At 44.7% G+C, this 19,053-nt stretch overlaps 1 protein-coding gene across 2 annotated transcripts in view; it reads left to right on the top strand.

Annotated features, from left to right (window-relative positions):
* Window positions 1–10,117: 10,117 nt before the first annotated feature.
* The window catches only part of USP7 (ubiquitin specific peptidase 7), a 1,528,604-nt gene continuing 1,519,668 nt past the window's right edge, over window positions 10,118–19,053 (top strand). Inside the window, exon 1 of one of the 2 annotated variants that reach the window (XM_086941365.1) lies at window positions 10,118–10,737. In XM_086941365.1, coding sequence (XP_086797491.1) covers window positions 10,659–10,737 — 79 coding nt within the window. In that variant the 5' untranslated portion in view covers window positions 10,118–10,658. The remainder of the gene's footprint in view (window positions 10,738–19,053) is intronic. The other variant, XM_086941366.1, reaches the window with a different exon arrangement.

The raw sequence follows: 19,053 nt of genomic DNA, 5'->3' as shown, positions 1-19,053 counted from the left end.
AAGACCGAAACTGCAGGGGAAACATACGCATTTTTGGAATACCGGAGGGCTCAGAGGAATCATATGGATATTGTGTCTCCTTCTTAGAAGCGTGGTTTGCGAAAGCTACCAACCTCAACTTCCGCCAACCACTTGAATTCGATAGGGCTCACGGGGTCCCCGGCAGAATAACTCCAAACCAAAAAGGCCCGAGACCGATCATCTGTAAACCCTTAAGATTTCAACATGTAGAGCAAATTCTGGCTTTTGTACGGACAAATAATCATATCCTATGGAAGTCGAATAAGGTGTACATATCACAGGATTACAGCAAAGAAACAGTGGATATCAGGAAGGCCTTCCTTGCACTCAGACCAAGGCTACGCACGCTGGGATACCAGTTTGGTTTTGTGGGCCCCGCAAAATTTTGAGTGGTCATCAGAGACTCGCCTCAGATATTATTTGATTCATCGAGACTAAAGAGACTGCTGGATGGCCCGGAAGAAACCAACATGGACACGTCGGCGACCTCCGCACCTGTAACAGCATAGTATCCTTACAGGGATACTACATTGTGGTTGATAATTTACTGTTTAGTCACGTGTTACTCACAGTAAAACGGTTTCTATATGATGATACATCCATATGGTACTCATAATGGAGAATGTGTAATTGTAAGATGTTCTACCTTATCTAGTTAGTTGTATTCCGCTAGACGATAATGTGGTACACTCGTGCCTTTCCTTATAATACTTGATAGTGCTATAGCCCATAGCAACTTTCCCACTGTAATGCGGGGATTGTAACACTGTTTGTCTCTCAACTTAGTACTCACAATTTGATCCGAGCTTATGGATGCTCTGATATTGGCATTGTTATATGCACCTAAAAGTTTTCTAGGTTAGTCAAGTTCATTTTCAAACCTTACGATGTCTTTTGTTTATGCCATAAGAGGGACGCCGTTTTCCATCGTCACCATGCCTGCTAGTTTCAGAAAGGGTGGGGTGGGTGGGTTGGGGAAGGTTGGGGGATGGGGGAAAGGGGGAGGGGGATGGGAGGGGAGTTTGATTTGTGTTTTGTCTGTTTTGTTTAATTTGTACGCTGCTACTGTTTGCTGTCTAGTCTGGTTGGTCACTGTACTTACCAATATCTTAAGTGACGTCATTGAAGAAACGCAGGAGAGATTCCTCGCAGAACTGTGTACAATAATACTAGTATGGGGGGGTTGAGATCCCTTACTCACGTGTATCCACGTATGGTGATTGCAACTGTATAGAGAATGAGACATATGGAGGAAGGACATGTGTGTTCCATAGGTATCCTAAAACCCCCGGGTCCATCCACATAGGGGAGGAGCAGATGCTGACCCAAGAGACACACCTATAGCACAACACAACTCGTTAATACCTTCGGATGGCGCACTCCACTGTTAGAACACCACGTGGTGTATCCAGTATAAACAAATTGAAAACACTCTCCCTAAATGTCAAAGGCCTGAATCAGCCAATTAAGAGACAAAAGATACTAGATTATCTGCGCAGACAGAAGGGAGACATTGTTCTCCTGCAAGGAAATAAGATTGATGCAAAGCAGTTCAATACACTAAAGAACAAACATTATTCCGAGGTGGTGGGATCTGAGGCAGTGGGCAAAGAAAATGGAGTTTTAACGTTGATAGGGAAAAAATCAAATGTTGAACTGCTTTCCTCTACAGCCGATAACAAAGGGAGGTGGGTTACAGCTAGGCTAATCAAAGATAACACGGAATTCTATGTCACAAATGTATATGCCCCAAATATCAGTGACCTAAGTTTCTGGTCAGACCTAGCTAAGCAAATTGGAACCATTCCCGACTCAGCCGTACATGTCCTAGCTGGAGATTTTCATCTCCCTATGGACCCTACCCTTGATAGAGACTCCAAGTGTGTATTCCGCCCCCATAAATCACACAAAGCCTTCACTAACTTGTGTACTCGCTTTCACCTAGTCGACTAGTGGAGATTACAGAATCCGACAGGAAGGGAGTACACATTCTATTCCTCCCCACATGATTCTTATTCCTGTATTGACTATCTCCTCATTACACAGAAGGGCATCCCAAGGATAGAAGATACATCAATAGAACCAAGGGTGGTATCTGACCACTCTTGTATCTCATTATCCATCGCTAATGTGAACCCCTCTACCCGACAATTGGTCTGGCGGTTAAATTAAGAGATACTGGAGAAGGAACAACACCGGACTACCATCCAGTCTGCTATTAAATTGTACCTAGATCTTAATAAACGGGGGGACACTTCTGAACTCATCCGTTGGGAGGCCTTAAAAAGCACTATTAGGGGGGTATGCATTAACATTAGGTCGGCAATGAATAAAAACTACAATAAAGCTCTGGAAACCCTGGAAAGTGAGATATTGATCCTAGAGAATAAACACCAGATAGATCGGGATGGTACAACGCTGAATAAACTGGCTAACAAGAAGTATGAATATAATAAGATCATAAGTAAAGGAGCTGGGGTCTGGCTGGATAGGAAAAGAAGGTTTAAACTATGTGAATCAAATAAAGCAGGCAAGAGCTTGGCTGCGTCCTTGAAATTTAAAGAAAAGAAGAACACAATTAATTCCATCAAAGGCGGTCCACTCGGAGCAAGATAAGATTGCCGAGGTATTCAAAGATTTTTATGAGGCTTTATATGCCAAGAATAAAATGGTAGAAGAGGCTAAAGTTCAGGATTATTTAAACGAATGCGATCTTCCAACGCTCTCACTGGAAGAGCAATTGACTCTTAACGCACCGATCGAGGCCATTGAAATAGAGAAAGCAATTAAATTACTAAAGTGCGGGAAGGCCCCCGGCCCTGATGGGTTTTCAGCTAGATTCTATAAAGCCTTCCCCTCTCTTCTGGTACAACCTCTGCTTCATCTATTCCAAGAAATCAATGACACCGGGGAACTCAAAGGCACACTCTCTGAAGCTATCATTGCGGTCCTTCCCAAAGAGGGGAAAGACCCGACTTCCCAAAAATTATAGGCCCATTTCCCTCATTAATCTTGACTGGAAAATCCTAGCCATGATTTTTTTTTTTAAACTGTGTTTTTATTGCAGATTTAGAAAACATACCATCGTTTGTTCCGACTGTCCCGCCACTCACAAATGTTCCTTATATATCGTAAAGCAATCATCACACAGCCTTTGAGCCCACATCCCAGAGGCCGGGCGGCGCTAGCTAGAGAGTGATCAAACATGGTAATAGCAAAAGGTAACAATGACATCTGCTCGGCCAGACGATCTAGCATCTGCTTTTCCTTTATTGCCCCATCCCCTGGTCCCAACAAACAACCTGTCCTAGAGCTCAAACGGGAAATACTAGTATGTACTGCTATTACAACTTGGTGGTCTCCCACTAACCATCTCACCCCCCTGATTAGCCGCCTTGTGGGAGCTAAACTCAGTGTACCCTCCCCTAAGTGGGCAAACATGTGATCAGACACACAACTCTAACGTCAACTCACGCTGCCCCTGAAGGTCGAACTCGCATTATATCAACAGTAGGACTCCCTGCCCTCCCAGCCCTACCCTCCCCCTGAACCACAGCTGGTGTGGGCCTGCCCATTTGTATCAATCCCTAAAAGGAAGAAACCTGTAGGAGCCTTACTCATCTATCCGTGTATCTCATGGAACTTCCTTTCAAACCCCCTTCCTCTTTATTCGCCAGACTGTTACTGAGCGTTCGTACTATTTCTTCCCAAGCTCGTGCCATCTCTAGACTCTTCTCATTAGTAGTGTGGGCTGCCTGCCTAAGTTTGATAGTACCTTCGCTACGGGCCCATTTATGCAATTCATTCACCCATCTTCTACTAGATGGACCCTCCTTCGATTTCCAGTGCCAGGTTATCTCCTCTGGGCTAAAGATAAGACCTAGATCAATAAATTTACTAGTGATTTTAGTTCCTTTTGTGTGAGGAAACCAGAGCAACAAACAAGTCGCCATGTCGTAGACCACCTGCCTATCAGTAATCTCGTTAAGCAGCGCCCCCACCTAAGACCAATAGAGCCCCAGTTTCGGACAATCCCATAACATATGTTCCAGTTCTACATCAGGTAGCAAACATCTAGGGCACGCTGCATCCAGTACCTGGAAATATTTCCGGATCTTCCCTGGGGTAAGGTAAGCTCTGTGCACCACAAAAAAGTGCACTTGCTGAAAGCGAGCATCCTGCACCCCTTCCACGTCCTCCTCAAGATATGACCTCATGTCGCGTATCCAAGCCATGATCCTGTCTACTCGCCTTCAGCAAGTCTTCCCCAAACTAATTCACCCCTCACAAGCAGGCTTTTTAAAAAACAGGTTGTCCAGCGACAACACTAGGGTGTTAGCGCATGTACTGGAGAAGGCGAAACTCCTTGACACACCCACAGCGGCAATAACGCTAGATGCCGAAAAGGCATTTGATAAAGTCGGCTGGACTTTCCTGGAGGCAGTCCTAAATAAATTTAATCTTGGGAAAACCTTCACGAAACTAGCAATGTCCCTTTATTTCTGCCCCACTGCAAGGGTAAGAGCTGGGGGTTCGTTCTCCTCCTCCTTCCACTTACGAAATGGTACAAGACAGGGGTGCCCCATCTCCCCTTCTTTGTTTCTACTGGCAATTGAACTGTTCCTCCATCATATATGAAATAACGTCGCCATTGCTGGTATTCCCTTCAAGGACTGTACTATAAAACTTACTGCTTATGCGGATGATGTGCTGGTTGTGTCGGAGAGGGCAGGTGAGGCCATACCTGCACTTATGTCAACCATCGATGAGTTCTAACGGGTTTCAGGATATAAATTGAATAAAGATAAAACGGAGGTCAAATTATTAAATAATATGGGCGGCAAAGACATCATTGGGGATTCCGGTCTAACTTGGCAACCACACTGCTTCAAATACCTAGGGTTAGACTTTGATAAGGACTTACTTTCCACGTTAAAAATCAATGAAAATCTAATTTTAAAAAAGATCTCCACTTTACTAGATGGATGGTCACCCAAGTATCTTTCCTGGTGGGGCGGGCAGAAACCCTTAAAATGATGGTTACGCCGTTGGTGAACTACTTGGCGAGTATGCTACCAATGACATTCTCTGATGACTTCCTCAACAAGGTGGATAAACTGTTTGGTGCTTTCCTGTGGCAGGGAAGAAAGCCAGGATATCAATGAAAAAGCTACAGCTAGCTAAAGAAAAAGGTGGCCTGGGTCTCCCCTCCTTTAGGAATTACCAAACAGCATTCCTTTGCAAGCAGGGAGCACAGTGGCTTGTTGCTACCCCATCTTATATCCCACTATGGATAGATATTGAGAAATCTCTTATCGATAACTTCCCACTGCCGGCCCTGCTCACCATGGACCTCTCCCACTTAGCCCACTCCAAATACATTATGATGAACACCAGGTGCGCTCTCTTAAGACACGACCAGGCCCACAAATCCAGCCTAAAAATTAGAAAATACACGATGATGGCCCTTTGGCGGAACCCTTACTTTAAACTTGAAGGCAAAACCCTCTACTGGAAATCTTGGTCCGCGAAAGGCATTAACCTGGTGAGCGACCTTTATGATGGGGCACAACCCCTACCGTTCTCCTCACTCCAGGCTTTACATAACTTAACACCCCTAGATTTCTATGACTTCCTGAAGCTGAAGGCCATTATCTCGACACGCCACCTCACACCTCAAACACCCTGGCATCTGACGCACATACCGCGTCTCTTAGCAACCAGTCACTTTGTCTCTAAAGTATACAAGCTGCTGCTTCCTCTACCTAGGAAGTCACATAGACAAACTGAACTCAAATGGGAAGCAGAACCAAACTCCACGGGCGTTGCGCTTGACTGGAACATAATTCACAGAACTGCCCTCTCTAATAAAGTATCCCCAATCCTCTTCCAGACCAAATACATGTTATTAAATAGGACATTCTGGACTCCGGATAGACTTTTTAAATCCCACTTGCGAGATAACCCCACTTGCTGGAATTGCCACTCAGAAATTGGTGACCTGGCCCATATGCTCTTTAACTGCTCCTCCCTACAGGCATACTGGGGGGAAAATCTTTGACTGCATAAACCATGTATTCAGGTTACAACCTGCGAGGGAATTTATATATGTCATACTGGGAGCTCTTGATCCAAACTTACCGAATGCACAAGACCGCCAGCTACTAGATTTGATGCTCACATTGGCACGTAAGGTGGTCCGATGTAAATGGAAAAATGCATCACAGGTATGTTTCAAAATTTGGCAGGACTGGCTATCTTTTCTGAGAGGAGCCGACAACCCGGCGCTTCATTCCTCCCCTTGGAGATCCTCCAACAAGAGACTCTGGAAAACACTTGACACGTCTTCATTCCATTTTGATCCCCCATGACTTATGATTTATTGTTGTATTCTTGCAATGTGTTCTATGCTGGGTCATATTATATACAACGCCTTGATCCACTGTAAGTGAGTAACCTAAATGTATGACCCATTGTATATATATTTGTCTCGGCTGAATGATGCGGACCTCCCGTGCCTGACCTAACTGACGACAGCGAGTATTTGTATGTAACTATACATTTATTTATTTACTTTGTGGTTTTACTTACTGTAATAAGGTGTATGCAGTCTAGTCTTTGGTGGGTGGAGTTAGGGGGCTACAGGAAGAGGAGGAGCGGGGACAGGAAAAGGGCAGTTAGGATTGGGACGGAATCATGAGCAGCAGCATGAATAAATGCTCTCTGAAAATCACATAGCCGTGCCCTTCCACCTTCACCAAGCTGTGGAAGATGAAATTCAAGAATTATTGTGAACTGACATTATTGAGCAGACAGAAGGCCCAACCCCATGGGTTTCACCAGTGGTGATCGTGCCAAAGAAGGGCACACCAGGAAAAGTGCGCCTGTGTGTGGATATGAGGCTCCCAAACACAGCTATCGAAAGAGAGCGTCATCCAGGAGCTCACTTAAGTGACATGATTTCATCTCTTAATGGCGCACAGGTCTTTTCCAAGCTAGACCTGAATAAAGGATACCACCAGTTGGAACTGCATGAGAAGTCGCGCTATATAACAAAATTTGCCACTCATCTAGGGCTGTTCCGATACAAGCGACTTAGCTTTGGAATTTCATCTGCAGCGGAGATTTTCCAAGAAGCCATCCACCAGACCATACATCTCATACCAAATGCACTAAACTACAGTGATGACATTTTAGTATAATGTCGAGGAACATGACAAAGCACTAGACCGGGTGTGCCACGCTCTCCTGGAAGCCAACCTCACCCTCAACAAAGAAAAGTGTGAATTCCATCAGTCCACCCTAAAATTCTTTGGACATGTGTTTTCCGGAGCCGGGATGAAGCCTGATCCCGAGAAGGTGATAGCTCTAAACGACACTAAAAGTCCACAAGACGTGAGTGACATCAGATCTTTCTTGGGTATGGTGAGTTACTGCGCCAGGTACATCAAAGATTACGCCACCATCAGTCATCCGCTACGTGCTCTTACCAAACAAGGGCAACCATTCACCTGGACTTCCCAATGTGAGCAGGCGTTTCAGGAAATTAAACGAGCTGTTGAGTCCGCTGACAATCTGGCCTACTTCAGCCCCAAAAGGAACACCAAAATCACTGTTGATGCCAGCCCAGTGGGACTAGGCGCAATACTAGCTCAGTTTGACAACGACATGGATCAGAGACACATTGCGCCCTATGCCAGCAGAAGTTTAACTGACACTGAGAAGGCCTATTCTCAACCGGAAAAAGAAAGTCTTGCTGTCGTTTGGGCTTGCGAGCATTTTCATATTTTCATATACGGCAAGCATTTCACGCTAGTAACCAATCATCAAGCGCTGGTTACTATTTTCGGAAACCCTAGGGTCAAAATGCCACCTCGAATTGAGCGCTGGGGTTTACGTTTGCAGGAGTACACCTACACTATAGTACACAAACCAGGAAAGTCAGCTAATCCGTCTGACTACATGTCGAGACACCCTCAAGTGTCGCAGGCGTCCAACCCATCCCTGGCCGAAGAGTACATTCACTTTGTAGTGGACCAAGCCAGACCATCGGCGGTTCCCCTCGAAGCCATATGTGAGGCCACGGCTCAAGATGATATCCTTCAAAAGGTGATGCGCCGATTGCAGACTAACCGGTGGCGCCACGACAACGAGGAATATGGGGCGATCCACACACCCGACAAGAAATGCAGGCTTTCAGACACGTGAGCGAGGAACTATCCGCCACCTCAGAGGGGCTCCTACTGAGGGATCAACGGATCGTTATTCCCAATGCGACTCCGTCAGGGCGTCATCAATCTTGCACATGAGGGTCACCGTGTAGTGGTAGCTACCAAAAGAGCGCTCAGAGAAAGAGTATGGTTCCCGTTACTCGATCAGATGGTTGAACTCACTTTGAAAGATTGTCCTCAGTGCCAGCTCGTGAGTCAAGGAGATCCTCCAGCTCCTCTCCAAATGTCAAAATTGCCCAGCGGTGTATGGCAAGAGCTCGCTCTGGACTTCTATGGACCCCTTCAGTCGGGGGAAATGTGTCCTCGTGATAATGGATGAGTATTCCAGATTCCCCATAGCACAGGTTGTGTCATCCACCAATGCCACCAGCACCATTGCCGTTCTGGATGAAGTCTTCGCTGCCTGGGGCGTTCCGAAAGAAGTCAAGACCGACAATGGACCGCCATTCAAAGGACATGACTTTGGGGAATTTGCGAAACACCTCAACTTCAGGCATCGCAAAATCACTCCCCTATGGCCTCAGGCCAATGGAATGGTGGAGAGGTTCATGGCTACCTTAAAAAAGACATTCCAGCAGGCTACTCTTGACAAGAAAGACTTCCAAGCGGCTCTAAATGAAGTTCTGAGAGCCTATCGGACAACTCCCCATGCCACTACCGGGAAGTGTCCTGCCACACTCATGTTGGGACGACCGATCAGAACACGGATACCTACGTGGGAAGGTGCCTTAATGCCGGTGTCATCCAAAAGCGTACACGAGGTGTTAGTGGTTGCCGACCGTGAGCGCAAGAGCAAGATGAAGTCTTACGCCGACGATCGACGGAGCGCAAGATCTCCATCCCTTCACGAAGGGGATTGGGTGTTGGTCAAGCAGGAACAACAGAAGAAAACAGACTGTAAATTTAGAGCTGAACCTTTAATAGTAACACAGCAAAAAGGTACGATGATAACAGCCGAGTCAGAGAACAAGAGAATTACACGGAATGTCTCACATTTTCAAAGGTGCATTCCGGCCGTTAAAGATATCCTCAACAAAGCGACTGAGCAGCTGACTACAGAGAGGCCCGAAACCGTCTCTGCAGCACAGATACCTGAGAATCAGACGGAAGCTGGATCTGACAATGGAGGTGTGCTCCTGCGGCCCAGACGAACTATTCGCCGACCTACACGGCTAGTTGAAGAGCTATAATCAAGTCAGACTTTTTATTTGTTTTCATTTTGTTAACACGGGGGGAGATGTAATATGTATGCAGTCTAGTCTTTGGTGGGTGGAGTTAGGGGGCTACAGGAAGAGGAGGAGCGGGGACAGGAAAGGGGCAGTTCGGAAAGGGACGGGCTCATGAGCAGCAGCATGAATAAATGCTCTTTAAAAATCACATAGTGTGTTTGTCGTGATTTGCAGCACGACGCTACACTTACTTGCATGTAGCTCTGACTCCAGGCAGCACCAGAAAACTGTATTTTAGATGTATTTTGGTATTGTATTGTTTGTCTGACAGCACATTGGATTTAATTTCTGTAAATGTCAATTCAATGTCTTTTCATTTATTTTTCTTCAATAAAAACGATTTGAAATAAAAAAGAAATATCAAAGCGTATGTAGTAACACCTTCTGTGACATGAGAGGATGGAAGGCTACCACTATCCACCTGGCTTCTCTGTTCACTTGCCCTCCTCCCTCACTCATTCTCTTTCTCTTTCTAGTTGGAACCCTAGAAACTCCTTCCTCATCCCATCCCATCAAATGGTCTTTTTTTTCTCACCTCCTGTCTCTCACCCATGTCCTGCCTTCTCGAGTGGCTCCTCCCGGGAGCTCCTAGGCCTCCTCCTTCTCGTCGCTCCCAGCTGGCTCCTCCCTTCCTGCCTCCTTGGCGCTGCGATGATGCCCATGCGGATGTGACATTTCACTGAACCGCCATTTTGAGAGCCTGGCGTCTGCAGCTAGAGGGAGCAGGGAGATCAGTGCCCGGCGGGAGGTGAATTCACCCTGAGCTAAGCATTGCGGGACTGACAGAGAGCGGCGGAGTCGGCTACGGTGTCAGACATGCGCCAGGGCTCCCCCGCGCTGCGGCCGCGAGCCCTGGACCACTGACGGTTGGCGGTGCCCCGCGCTGCCAGTCCCTCACCTCCTGCAGGCGAGTCTCGCCCACCAGGTAGCCGCGCAGGGGAAGCGGCCGAGCACCTCGCCGGCCCCCACCCTCGGCGCCGAAATTGGGCGAATAGCGAGCAAATACGTGCGCGTGTCCCTGCCGCCGGCCGCCACAACACCCGCACTGCCCCCGCCACCTGCCCAGCCAGCAGGCAAACCCGAGGCTTTACTTCAGGCCGCGCCGCCCAGGCCGCTGTCTAGTCCTCTCGGCCAGCCCGGGGCGCCGCGAGCAGCGCAGGTAGGGGAGGCCGGAGACATGAACCACCACCAACCTCAGCCGCCGCAGCACCCCGGGGAACAGCAGCTCAGCGAACCGGAGGACATGGAGATGGAAGGTGAGTGTCCTACGAGCACACTGTACAATTATAACATGCAACGTCTCGCACAGAACTCCATGCCTCCTCAATAATACTGTCCTCTATCGCCCCATATACACGTTTATATGTTTCATACAGTAGGCCTTCCCCACGAGGTTGTATTTGCCTATTCCAAACGAGGAGGCATGCGTTGGATTTTAGACTTCAAGAGGTATGATTTACTTTCTAGTGATTAAAACACCGCCATAACATACAGTCCCACTCAGTGACAGGTTTGCTTCTTCGTGGTGCAAGAATTCATGCTGTCCATTAAAACAGTACTTCCACGCCTCTTGCCAAAACCTGCAACCCCCCCCCCCCCCATATAACATAATTTCAGTATGTGCCCCATATTCTGTAAAATATGAGCAGTTTAGGCACCTCGACTCCCACTTTTCTCACACCGGCAGTTCTAAACTTCCAGCAGTTGTTAGATCCTTCTCTGAGAGCTGGCACAGTTAGCGACATGATACCCATACCCTAAGTCAGACCAGTCACGAATCTTGGATGCCTGTACTTCCGTACCCACACCACTGTATTTGAAGTTAGGTTTCAAGACGTTCGTGAACTGAAAATGTACTCCTGACAATGGCATACGCAAACCTTCTTACAGAGTTGGTGTGAAAAAGTGGTTGGATGGAAAGTGCAATTGCAAACTCTGTTTTTCTCATAAGCAAATCTACACATAAATATTTGCTCATGCTAAAATGCAGTTCGCAAATATTTTCTTGGAGTACTATTTCCTGTTCTACTTCTGTAAGTTCTTGGGAATTCACGAAAGCTGTATAGCTGCACTTAATGCAAGGACATATAGTATGGGTTCACTTTTGATACTTTATTTAATAATTGGGCCCCTAATTTGATCTAGCGTTGAGAGTGACATTTTCTGTCTATTACAATTCTGCCTCCTTCTCTCTTTCTGTATCGGCTAGCTTCACTGTGAGTGAGAGTATTCTGCTCTTTCATATGGAGCATATTTGCAAACAAAGTAGTTTTGTTAACCCCTTCAGCGCGGCGCGAATTTTCGCGCTGTGCTGAGGGTTCTAAGGTTCTAACGGGCTCATGACGGAACGGTTCCGTCATCAGCACAGCTCACCCGTAGCTGATGACGGAACCGTTCTGTCATCAGCATGGAAGGGGTTAATTGCCTGTAACTATGGTGGCAGTGTGTGCTTTTTGAAACCCACATTTGTTTTGCTTTTGCCAATGTTTATAGATAGGGAGGCTTGGCAGCTCCCACACCAATAAGGTTTTACAAAAACCATGCCAAAACAAGTCACACAGTGACAAAACTAAAACGCTGACCTTCCATTTCAGCCTGCTGGCTTTGCTAATGCTTGTTTATTTTTGAGAAATACTAGCCTGCATCAACACGTTACTAAATGATGCTGCAAAGAAAAAAGTCCCCGAAATTTTACAGTAGTTTAGCAAAATGTTTTTGCTTTCGTTTTCATATGAACATTTTATTTTGAAAGCAAATAATAATCCATCTTGCTTTCAGGCTTCTGTAAATATTTGCATCAAATCAGAGAGAATTCTGGGAGCATTATACACAGCCTCATATTTGAAAACGTATGTACACAATTCCCTGGGGGGGGCGGGGGGTCGATATTGAATGTTTTGTTTATACACTTGTATATTTTGTTCCAATATGTTTGCAGGATGTTGCAAAGGCAATACACTTTACATGCCTCTTTGAAGAGTGTCGATGTGACTCAGTGAGGAGTGTTTTGAGTAGAGGTACATATCTTCTTTGTATTTGATAATTGAGGTTCAATTAAGAGGCCCAAAAGGTTCTATATACAGATAGAAAAGTACTGGCAGTAATGAATATCCTTGTGGCAAAGCACGATGTACCTGTTCATGTGTTGATTTAAAGTTTCCTAGTTTAACTGTATTCAAACGTTGGGTGAAAAAGGAATGATCTGCCACCTGAGGAAAATATACTTTAAGCCTGTTTTGTTTTTAAAGAGAATGTTGTGGTAGACTGAGGCGAATGCTACTGATAAATTAAGTAGCATAAGAGGCATGCATCTCCATCATTCGGTATGAGGGGAATTTGTCTAGAATGTGTTGCTATTTATATCCTTGTGGCAAAGCACAATGTACCTGTTAATGTCTTGATTTAAAGTTTCCTAGTTTAACTGTATTCAAACGTTGGGTGAAAAAGGAATGATCTGCCACCTGAGGAAAATATACTTTTAGGCCTGTTTTGCTCTTTAAAGAGAATGTTGTGGTAGACTGCGGCGAATGCCACTGATAAATTAAGTAGCCTAAGAGGCATGCATCTCCATCATTCGGTATGAGGGGAATTTTGTCTAGAATGTGTTGCAATTTTTGCGCTGTAAGCAATCTATTACTTGTACAAAATTAATGCATGGCAAAATTCACAAGTGTTTTGTGATGTGTTTTTGTGCCTGATTGTTTACCCAGTCGCATAAGTGAAGGAAGATCACAATATTAAGTCGGTGTATTTGCAAATACCACACTTAACAGTTGTTATGATAAAATGCCCTGGGTGCCTTACTAGTGTGCAGGACAGATCTTATGGTACATACTGAATTAAATGGCTGTCTTCCACAATCCATCTGTTATGTTGACTTGGCAGGCAATTTACATCTTTATCAGTTTGAATATCTTTATTCGGTGAATTGTCACCATAAAAGAATACATATACATTACATTTCAAGATTATCAGTAAAAGATTATAAAATACAGTAAAATCATAGACACCTCACTCATTAATTAATTGCTAACAGTAAATTCGTCCTCAGCTTTTGGAAACACCGGAGTGTAATTTCAGTAAGCGGGAACGTGTCATCCATGCGCTTCCCAAAAATTTAGCCACCCCACAGATCATACTGGCAGATGAAGAATCTGTAGAGAGGACACGTAGTGCCTGGCTATGGCACCTCAGCCCTAGTTCCCTACAGACGGGTTTCAACCAGAATTTCCGCGCCCCTTTGTAGGCTGGGCAGGCAAAGAACAAGTGAGCCACCGATTCCTTTGGGGCCGCACAGCCAGGGCATGCACGCAACCGGGCATCTGTACTTGTCCATTTCACCGTAAAGTCATGAACCGGGAGCGTCCCATATCGCAATTTTAGGTACAGCGCTCGATCCAACGGTTTGGTTATTAAGTCGAGAAAGGGTTCCAGTTTTCGCACACACTTAATTGACAAAAATTGGTCAGTAAGTGAGCCCACATTCGTAGTCCTCATAACGTTGCTCTGTACCCAGTCCCAGTACAGTTTTTTAATAACATCTTTGGGTGGTGGTGATTGCGACTCCCATGCCTCTCTTAGACCCATGCTGAAAGCCAATTCTTTCAGCTTATTTAACCATCCTATTTTTTTACATGTGTCCAGTAATAGTAGTTCGTCCAGCCCTTCTGCATACTTGGCGAGCTCCTCAGTTCTTCTTAGCCGGGACCAGAAGAGCAACGGGCGTAGCCTCACCAAGTCCTTTACTGTTTTCCTGCCCAGATCTAATCTAAGTGGGATCATTGGGGTGGAAGCGGGAAGAGTTACCACTTTCCTAAAAAAATTGTTTTCCGCTATCATCAAATCTGAAACCCCTTCAAACCCCCAAAGTTCGGAGCCATAAAGTGCTGCAGGAAGAATCTGTCCCTCATAGATGGTCATAGCTGGGGAGACCGGTTTACTGGTTGATTCCCAGAGCTCCTTCAGCGTCACCCCGGATACTCTCCGATGATTTAATAACATTTTGGAAAGATGGTCCTTCCAGATCATACTGCTGTTAATCCGGACACCAAGATAATCGAAAGACTCGACCAGCTCGAGGGGGGCGTTGTTGAGCACAAAATTATTTTTAAATCTTTTTGAGGGTGCAAAAGCCATCAATTTGGTTTTCGAGGTGTTGATTGTTAAGCCTCGAGTGGTGCAGAAGGAGCTAAATCGATTCTTTATCTAATTTGAGCACGATCATATCATCCTTATATATTTTTTGTGTGCGAGGCTTGAAACTCCAGTTGATGATGCTGACCTCTAAACCATAAGCATCGCCTACCCTTTCATTGCCATTTTCTTTTCAGTTGCCCATAAAACCGAATTGCTGATCGTAATATATTATAATATTGCAATTGCTGATCGTTTTGGATCTAAGCCCCTAATATGAAGCCCACCAACCACAGGTGTGTGAAATTTTATGTAACATCTCACTGTCCATGAAGCAGGAAACTTCATAAATCTTTGTGTCATGTAAAAAAAATCGACTTGTTTGAATTTGGTGCCATATATTTAGGTGACAAATTATGGCTTTGTTCTCATTATATCAGAGCTCTGATAACCTCTACGATTGTGCCACTTGATTCAAGCTAGCCTGGCTGATGAAGGGTGACACCCTGAAACTGGTTCTAGGATGCTCGTTTCTGGTCCAGGGAGGACCTGGCCTGGCAGTTCGGTCTGGACTTTTCCCATGGGGCACAGGGTCAAGACTGATTTGCATATGGCTGGGTCCAGACTGGGGTGGCGTAGTGGGCAAAAGAACGATGGATGTAACCCAGATCTTTTGACTGGGGGAGAATGTTTGCATTGTCAGCATTCCTTCCATTTGTTTGCTGTAACAGGATTAATATCCATCAGCGTTTGGATTCTTGCAACGCCTTTGCTAGCACCTTTCTTCATACTGAGGCAGGAAGCACAGTGTTGGAAATCCCTCCTGAATCTGTGCACACCTATAAACTTGCCAACTCTAATATGATCTTTCCCACTCTTGGAAAGGTTGAAAACTTTACTTCTGACAAGGGCATAGGTAAAAAAGTGTGGAAAAGGTTTTTTTTCCTACTCATTTGCCTTGTTTCCACCTTTCTTCTAATGATACCACCCAGAGGTTTCAAACCTGATTTGCTGGATAGAGCGGCTTAAATGAGTGTGCAGAGAAAGAACCCCCAGAGGAAATGGGCGGCATTGAATCTTTCTGGGCGTCCCTCCTCCACCAACAGCCAAAACACTCAATTGTCATTCTGCATACGCAGAAAAAAAGCTGTCACCTGCCGAGGGAGACGAAAGCTTGATCAATGGACTGACTTATTTTTTCGAGTACCCAACTTTAACCACACCAAGACAAAGGTGTTTAGACTTCATCCGATCCAAAAAATCCAACTTTGCAATAAATTTCATCGTTTGTGTCCAACTACTTTCCGTTGGGGAGACTAGAGAGACCCATAATTTACATGGCTCTCTGCGGGCCAACAACACAGCATAAAATACCAACTTTGCCAAATCTTTCGTTACGTTCCTTGCAGATCAAGCTAACCAAAAATGACCAGCTCAGCTCTTCCTTGATCTGCAGATTTAAAACACTTGACAGGCAATTACTCACAGCCTTCCAGAAAGACTATATTCGGGCAACGCAGGAATATATGCAGATTATCTTCATTTGGACTGCCGCATTTAGGAATTGCTCCACCTGAGCCAAATTTAGATAGTCTCCGCGGAGTCCAATATGCCCTATGCAATGTAAAAAAAATGATTCCTCAGATATGCAGGTTTAACTGTTTTATAAAGCATAGACATTGATACTTGCCATTAGTCTTCCATCTTGGTCTCTGGCAATCATCTCCCCCCACAGATCTTATGGTAATGTGAAAACACCATCCTCCAGCTCCAACACTAACCATTACCATAATGCAATTTCTTTCTTAGCCATGACACTGGACACAAGCTTTTACTCTAATTCATTTGGTCCTCCTAACATTTCCCCTGAAGCCAAATGGCAGCTCTGAATCTGGAGGTATTTAAATCTCGAACCTCGGGCCCAGTACCTGCTCGCACCAATTCCACGAAATTAGTTGGCAGTCTGGAAATAATTGCTTCCACCATAAAATACCCGCCTCCTTTAAGGGTTTTGCCAATAAGTCTCTAGTCCAAGACTGAGACCCTGGTGCGTCCCGAATAGGAGCAAGCTGACTGAAGGGATGGAATTTTTAAGGCCGTTCTAATTCTATACCAAGTTTCTGCCATGGCCACTAATACTTTTTACCTAACTTTCTTGAAGTATTTTGGATCAACATACTCTCGGCTTCTTTTTCCTTCCTCAACATCTCCTTAAACGTCTTACCTATCCCTGTAACGTGTATTATGGCACTAGCCAAAGATCTGTACACTTCTACTGGCAAGCCATCTGGCCCTTGAGCTTTTCCATTTTTATCCCCTTTAATGACTTCCTCCAACTCCTCGACCAAGATCTCCCTATTCAGACCTCCATCACCTCCTCTGGTAATGGCTACATATGATCTATGAAACACAAAAGTGTCAAAGGGTCTGAAATAGAAATCTATGTGTGACAAATTAAACTGATACTGTCTGTAACAACCCACTTGATAAAGAAGACATAGAAAAGTGTTTACTATTTATTATCACACCATATCCTTGCAGTAGCACTATTTAACATCTCGGTCCTGATGAAAGCAATGGACTTGTTGGTACATTTAAATTGCTGAAACATTTCGACCACTTCTTACATCTAGGTAGATATTTGTTAAGTCTACCTTTGCTGCTCTTTTAATATTGGTGGAGCGAGCAAAAGAAAGAATAAACTCTCATTCTTGCTCCCTCACCCAATTTTATTTTCACTAGCACTCATTTTTCTTTCTCACAAGCACTGCAAACCAGTTACCCTTTTAACTGCCAACTGGTACCACTGACATTTAAACCACACTTGTCACTACCAGGTTCTCAGGAGGTTATGAGATCTGACCTTCTAAACTTACCGGTAGTGGTCCAACCAGGTGGTTCACAGGAATCCCAAATGATGAAGGGCGTTTCCGAGTGGTGACTGATGAGTTTCCTGATAGGTCTTATAGGGATCACAGGACACTTTTCTATGTCTTCTTTATCAAGTGGGTTGTTAGAGACAGTATCAGTTTAATGTGTCACACAGATTTCCATTTCAGACCCTTTGACACTTTTGTGTTTCATATTTCAATTTAGGGAATGTGTCTCTGTGTGGTCTTTAAACTCCCTTAGGCCCCCCTTTACTTTATTGTTTTTTATACATATGATCTAACCAAACAATTACTACTTCCTCCATAACCAACAGATCTTCCTTATATACCCTCCCAAAATTTCTACAGAATGCTGACGCTAGTTCTTTACTATCACTAAGTAGCATCCCTGAATTTTCAAATCTGATTTCTTTAATCCAGCTTCTAACCTGGTCACTCCTAGCCTTCCAACCCAAAAACCAGCAAAAACCCTCCCCATATTCAAAATGTGCTAACTGGCTGGACTCCCATTTCTCCTTGACTCCATCTCTCAGAACACCTGATGGATGAGTTGTTAAACCTAAAAAAGAATCAATCTCTTTTTCATGGCTTCCGTCAGTAATCAGAACCACTTCCAACCTCTGAATCTGTTCTAACTCGAGCACCTTTTGATGATAAACTCGCCTTCTCGCTGCAGCCAAAGCACTTAGTCTTCCCATTAAGTAGGCCTTTTAGGCATCCCACACTATTCCAATTTGAGCTGAACCTTGGTTCCTTTAAAAAAATTCCTGGGTTTCCACTTTAAAAATTTCCGTTGTCTCATCTTTAGACACAATCGTACGATCCAGCCTCCATATTGAATTGCTAATCCCCTCCCCTATACTCATCCGAAGGATAGCTGAATGGTCTGATAGGTGAGCCACAATATGCTCAAACTCCAAAATAGAAGCTTTCACTTTTCTGTCCACCAAAAATTAATCTATCCTTGACCTGTTTATATTTGTTATTATAGTACGTAAAGCCCATATGGGATCCTACCTTGCACCTCCATATATCGCAGACACAACTGCGCCATCAGGCCTCTCGCCCTGTCTGACATCTTGGGGTTTCCCGCCTCTCTACTGTTCGCCAATCTGTCTAATCTGTGGTCCAAAACTGTATTGAAGTCCCCTCCCATAATAATATGCCCAGAAAAATATAAAAGCTCATTTGCTATTTCATCTAACGGACCTGTACCATCCTGGTTTGGACCATAATAATCTACCAGATTGAAAATCTGCACCAAAACTCTTAGCTTAACTATTAGCCACCTTCCTGTAAGACTCAAAGCACTACCTTTTTTATATCGAAATATTTAGGCCCTGCTTTATTAAAACTGCAACCCTTTTAATAACTGCTGTCTGTCTTGTGTAAATTGCATGTGCAACCCATTTCTGCGCCTTAAAAAATACCCTACTCTCATCCTGTCATGTATGTCTCCTGTAAAATAATAATTTGCGCAGAAGAGTCCCTTTTTAAATATTGTATTTTATCTCCCCTACTCTTAACCCGAAGACCGTTTATATTCCA

This window comes from Lissotriton vulgaris, chromosome 10 (genome assembly GCF_964263255.1).
Source record: "Lissotriton vulgaris chromosome 10, aLisVul1.2, whole genome shotgun sequence".
NCBI lineage: Eukaryota > Metazoa > Chordata > Amphibia > Caudata > Salamandridae > Lissotriton > Lissotriton vulgaris.
The sequence above is the reverse complement of the archived record's forward strand: the minus strand, read 5'-3'. Positions and strand labels throughout refer to the sequence as shown.